General features: G+C 39.8%; 1 protein-coding gene across 2 annotated transcripts; it reads left to right on the top strand.

The window, feature by feature from the left end:
- The first annotated feature begins 415 nt into the window (after positions 1-415).
- On the top strand, positions 416-5,961 carry LOC130921908 (cell division cycle-associated protein 7-like). 2 transcript variants are annotated; one of them, XM_057846268.1, is made up of 8 exons: positions 416-583; positions 1,196-1,486; positions 1,607-1,699; positions 2,440-2,574; positions 2,650-2,793; positions 3,876-4,025; positions 5,540-5,676; positions 5,875-5,961. In XM_057846268.1, exons 2-8 carry the CDS (start codon positions 1,205-1,207, stop codon positions 5,918-5,920), a joined length of 987 nt encoding a protein of 328 aa, XP_057702251.1. In that variant the 5' UTR covers positions 416-583; positions 1,196-1,204; the 3' UTR covers positions 5,921-5,961. The 2 variants fall into 2 exon arrangements, with proteins under 2 accessions (XP_057702251.1, XP_057702250.1); XM_057846267.1 differs by having other exon boundaries at positions 428-639.
- Positions 5,962-5,969: the final 8 nt, after the last annotated feature.

The raw sequence follows: 5,969 nt of genomic DNA on the forward strand, positions 1-5,969 counted from the left end.
GTTGATGATTTAGTTATTGTTAATATTGTGTTATTATATAAATGTATTTAAAACTATAAAAATAACATAACAAATACAATAATGATTCATAATGTGAAAAATTGACAACAATTGCTAAAATATAATGTGTGTATATAAAATATATTATTCAGTATATATACACAGTATACTAGTATAGCTGTTAACGGCCGTCAATTGCAAAAGTAACATGTGTGAAAACCCATCGCTAGGTGGCAGTAAAGTAACGCTACGCCAGGATACTACAGGCGACCAGAAGAAACAGGGCTTCTACTAATATTAAAAACATATGAAATATGTCCACCTTGATCACAAATGGAGCACGTGTTTGATTTCATGAGAGGGGGGAAAAATCATAATGTAATCAAAATAATAAATAAGTCGTCGTTACGTCACCCAATCGTCTTAATTGGCGCGCAGCCTCACCTGCTACACTTGCTCCTGACGAAAATGATAACACGAAAATTTAGATTTGAAACGTCATTTGGCTGTTGTAATTTATAATTTTGGAGGATGTTACCACTCACGAAGGAACTGGCTGAAGTTTTCGCCGAAGACTCTGACGGTGAAACAACTTTTTACGGCTTTTGTGACGCTGAACTGAGCGACGACTGCGACAAGGTCGCCCTTTTGTGTACTTAAACTTCTTAATATTTTTATGTCAACTGCGTGTTTGATATACTAGTACAGCACACGTCGTCATAACTATTTCACAATAGGAGTTTGCTATTGTTAGACATTGCTGACCAATGACAGTAGGCTAGGTGGGACAAATTGGCTCCTGTTGATAAATTAAAATCATCCTCATTTTCCCCCTGCTAAGAAATCCAACACATGTTGCTGGTTTCTCTATCATCAAGGGCAATACCAAAACAAATTGAGTTTTGTACCAGTACCAAAACACAGCACCCAACAAGGTTCTGCTGGATTTGCTGGATTTTGGCACTGATTTTACTGGTACTGGAGCCTACATATGTTGGCTTTCTTGATGGGTATTAAGAAGAATGCATTGTCCATGTCTATTATATCTAATTTAAATAAAACGGAAGTCATAAAGTCAAGTAAACATCAATTAGGCTATCACTTGTTTAATTTCTAGTTGTACAATACTGGCTGTTTATTGGACCATAGTGTAAGTGACATGAACTGAAACCTATTTACTTTGCTTTTCATTTAGAATAGTGACATGGAAGATGCTGCTCCAGATGGAGACTGGCCAGTTATCTCTAAGCAGCAGAACACCAAAACGTCAAAAGCTTTCAGACTGAGGGTGGCCCTCCGCTCATCTCTGACGGCCAACAATTCCACTGAAGAGGAGGAGCAGGATGATTATAATGATGATCGTGTAAAGAAAGAAGAGCATACACAAAAGATTCGGGCAAAGGAAATCGGACAAGCTTGTTTTGAAGAAGAGCATGACTCATTCCTGGTGAAGAGAGAACAGAACATCAAAGCTAACAAAGCCATGGTACACCATAACAAGCTCTTGACACACTTCTGCATCAGTCACATAGTAGATGTTTGCCAGACTAAAAAAAAAAAAAAACTTTGAAAACTGCCTTGCATTCTTTTGACTCTGTCACAATAGTTGGCTCAGCTGATGGCAGACCTGCAGAAGATGCCAGGAGGTGTCAGTCTTCTAATAAAACAAGAAGCAAAGCAGCTCAAACGGGAAAAAAATGTGAGTAGGTATCATTAGATAAAGAATACTATTGAATTTCATATAAGGGTATCAATAGAAGCATCCATACAATCTATTGGAATGTAATTTTTAATAAAATGGGGCACACAAATTCAAAGCTTTGCAAGACCCTCCTAAATGCCATTTCGTGTGTGTGCATTTGGTATCCTCTGGTGAACTGGAAAGATTTTACACTATTTGCTTGATTGATTGGATGGGGGAAATCTCCGACCCGCCGGAGCCGCCCTTCATGGAGGCTAAACTTTGCGTAAAGGCTAAAAAACTTACAAACAAAACAATTTAAGGCGGGTTGACATCCGCAGACCTGCCGGGTTGCTCGGGGCAACCCATTCGAATCTTTTTTGGTCAGTTTTCGGAAGACAAAAAATTGGGACTTCCCTTATCTCCCTCTTTTGTGGCCTCCATGGGTGAAGATGGAAGTTGTGATGCACGTACCTAAACTGCTGTCGTGCACAAAAGTCAACCTGATATTCAAACATTATCATTTCGTGACAAAATGAAATTAAACTGCGGACTGTGGAAAGGTGCTCCCCAAATCACATTATTGCAGTGAGAGCAAATTCGTTGGCCTAAATGATGAGACCTAAGATATGGTTTATGGTTTAGAAATTTTCACAGATTGGGACGATCCAATCCGTGAAATAACCTTGAATCGGAACCCAATACAGATGCTGCTCCATCTTATTATATTGAGTTGTGCTGTACAATTGTGCTTGTAGCGTCCACTCCGGGAGCCCAGAAAGAACCTGGAGCCGACATCCCGCCGACAGACTCGCTCCATGGGTGGCTGCGAGGCCCTTTCAGGCCCTCACGAAGCCAAGCTGGAGCTCAGCCTGGAAGATGAGCTTTTTGAGGTAGCTCTTTTATTATATTGACGTTTTCTGTACATTTTAGCACTTTCACGTGATCTGTTTCACTTGGGGCCCTAGGTGCGGCGAGCCCCGCAGCAGCGAAGCGCTCCACGGCCTAATCAGAGCAAACCTCACACGATTCGGCAGGTGGATGACATCACAGAGGACGAGCTCCAGTTGGTGGCTGAAAACATGACTGAGAAAGTCTATAACAGAGTCACTGTAGGTTCAAACCTAAAGCTTAAGTACAGTGGAAGGCAAATAGTTCTGGGATGTTGCATGGGAAATAACATTCAGTCCAGTACAGTATATGATCAAACTGTGGCTATTGTAAAGCCTAAATTTCTTAAATAGGTTCCCTGCTGAAGAGTTCAAAACATTTAAATTTGAAAGGTGATTTTAGTAGTTTATAGGTACAGTATAATAATACAGTGGTACCTCTACATACGATCACTTCGACACACGATCTTTTCGACATCCGACGTAAAATTTGAGCCGCCATTTGTTTCTACATCCGACGAGTTGCTCTAAATACGACGACATGACAGCACTGCAAACGAACGCAAGGTGGATTTTCTTGTGTGAGAAATCAACACAGTTTTCAAAAAAAGTTGATACATTTGGAGAAACAAGGAAAAAAGTGATGCTTACCTTTGAAATGAAGATGCAAGTTATAGAAAAATATGAGCTTGGGGTGCGCGTCCCTGAACTGGCTCAACAATACAGCTCCATGGTCCTCTTCCGACCACCGTTCGCCACTATTTATAAGTTAAGGTGACAATTATTATTGTGGTAACATTGCCAAGGAAATCGCCAGCTTCGTCACGTTTTTATCATTTATTTAAGAACTTATCCAACACAAAACGCCCATTGTCTTAAGCAGTTGACTGCTCTCAAGAAAACGAAAGTATTATCTCTACCGCACTGACCTATCTCACTGAGACGTCAGCTTCGCGGTGCGTTCAGGGACAGTAAAAAGTGTCCGCCATATTAGAATCCGATTCGTTACATTATTTACAGGAATAATTATTAATTATTTTTCTTCTTATTATATTATTCTGAATTATTTATTTATAACTTATTTGTTTTTCTATGTTTAATTGCCATTTTTAACAGTGCCAGCAGTATTTATTAAGAATTTAGTGTATGTTTTTAGGCTTTGGAACGAATTAATGGAATTATAATGTATTCCTATGGGAAAATCCTGCTCGACATACGACCATTTCGACTTACAAACAAGGTCCTGGAACGAATTAAATTCGTATGTAGAGGTACCACTGTAGTTTTGTGTTGGTTGTTTTCAGGGCACCACGTGTCACCAATGTCGCCAAAAGACAGTGGACACAAAGACGTGCTGCCGTAATGAGGGCTGCAGGGGCATCCAGGGTCAGTTCTGTGGGCCGTGTCTGAGGAATCGATACGGGGAGGATGTCAAAAAGGCACTGCTGGATCCGGTTAGACTCTCCAGTAAACCAACAATAACATCACATAATCTCATGAACCTACACGATCCTTTTTTTAAATTCATTATAATCCCAGGTTAACTTGGGCCTATGCCATCCGACTGAGCAAGAAAAGCACCCTGGGCTGGTCGCCAATCCATAATAAAGCAAATATAGACATTTTTCTGCCACAAATTTAATGTGGTTTTCCCTTTGCCTGCGTGGGTTTTCTCCAGGTACTCCGGTTTCCTCCCACCTCCCAAAACCAGGCATAGTAGGCTGACTGAACACTAAATTGTCCCTAGCTAGAAGTGTGTACGTAAATGATTGTCTCCTTGTGCCCTGCGATTGACTGGCAACCGATTCTGGGTGTACTCCGCCTACTGCCAATGCTAAACTGGGATAGGCTCTGAAGGTGAATTAATTTAATGTCCATGTGTGTATCTTTTTGGAAAGTCGGAGGAAGTTTGAGAACCCAGAGAAATTTTGCACAAGAATGGGACACTGACACAGAAGTTTAAACCTTTTAAGACACAGATGTTACCAATGATGGAAAAGTGTAAGAACTTGGAAAAAGTCACATACAATCTTGGCAATTGTCTGGAGTCCACCTGTTAGCGAGAGACAAAGTGGGGAAATTCTGTTTGAGGGAAAACGTGCTGTTTTCCCCAATCTGTACGTTTAAATTAGGAATTCCCAGTGTAATGTGAACGACATCCCAATCTTTAATCCTCGAATGTTTTCGTCCCGATTCCATTTAGCTGAAATCTTTAGTTTTGAAATTTGGTATGTGTTTAACACCTTCAAAATCAATGATAGGGTTCAGGATATATCAAACATTAAAATATTCTAGTCTAAATTTGGAATTTATATTTTTTTAGCGCAAAAATATTTAAAGTTGAGGAACATGCAAATGCCTCCGTGAGTCGCTGATCATCAAAATTATGACAGACTGAGGAAAGGAAATACTGTTCAAAACATTGCTTTGAGTCAAACCTTGTAACTCGCATAATGTAAACGCTGCATTAAAAAAATCATTTGTCATCATTGCTGGTCTGCCACCTGCTGAACACATAAGTGACATTAGATTTTGACACCTCATTGCAATTCTACATAATATACAAAGTCGCTGAGGGTGAGTCAGTATTTTGGCATTGGCATATCACATCTCACTCACTTGGCTCTCGACATCTCAATATTTCCATGTAAAAATCTTTGTTTAGTGTTGAGATATTGGATTTTGAATGAGAGAATTGTGAAAGCCATCACAAAGTTTACTTTTGTCGTTAGTAATCGATGGAGCATTTTATACAGTACCAATATTTGATTAACCCCTAACTGCATTGAACAATTTTTGCAAAGGTGGTGCGATCTTGTTAAGAAAATTACAATTAGTCTAACTGATCGAATTGCATAAATTGTGATTAAGACCAACTTGAATAATATTTTCAAGTCCCTAAAAAGTGTCTAGAATTTGAAGTCTTGCAGTGTCATCATTTTTTTTTTTTTTGTCCAACTTTACTCAGAATTGGCAGTGCCCACCCTGCCGAGGCATTTGCAATTGCAGCTTCTGCCGGCAACGAGAGGGCCGCTGCCCCACTGGCATCCTGTTCCCGCTTGCGCAGTACCACGGCTTTACGGATGTCCACTCCTACCTCAGCAGGTATCTTTCCAACAAGTGGGCAATGCAGTGGGTCCTCAATACCTATGCGATTCATATACTGTAATACTACACATCTAGTTTGATGGATAGCATCAAAATATAGTCAATGCTTTTTCTGACCTTGAACTTTCTAAACTGAGGACCCACTATATTGAATCTAATGACTATAAAATGCGTAAACCACATTTCGTCTTTCAGTCTACGCAACAAACTGAAGAGTGATGGTGATGAAGTACAGATGTGAGATTTTTTTTTCTTTCTGTCCAAATAAAGATTTTTCTTTTACGGCTGAG

This window comes from Corythoichthys intestinalis, chromosome 9 (assembly GCF_030265065.1).
Source record: "Corythoichthys intestinalis isolate RoL2023-P3 chromosome 9, ASM3026506v1, whole genome shotgun sequence".
Classification (NCBI taxonomy): Eukaryota; Metazoa; Chordata; class Actinopteri; order Syngnathiformes; family Syngnathidae; genus Corythoichthys; species Corythoichthys intestinalis.

What these genes read in the sequence shown, in the direction of transcription:
- LOC130921908 (XM_057846267.1), top strand. Translation starts at nt 532, where the DNA reads ATGTTACCACTCACGAAGGAACTGGCTGAAGTTTTCGCCGAAGACTCT. An exon ending in TGGAAGATGAGCTTTTTGAG is followed by an intron (nt 2,575 to 2,649) that starts GTAGCTCTTTTA and finishes TTGGGGCCCTAG; the next exon opens with GTGCGGCGAGCCCCGCAGCA. An exon ending in AAAAGGCACTGCTGGATCCG is followed by an intron (nt 4,026 to 5,539) that starts GTTAGACTCTCC and finishes AACTTTACTCAG; the next exon opens with AATTGGCAGTGCCCACCCTG.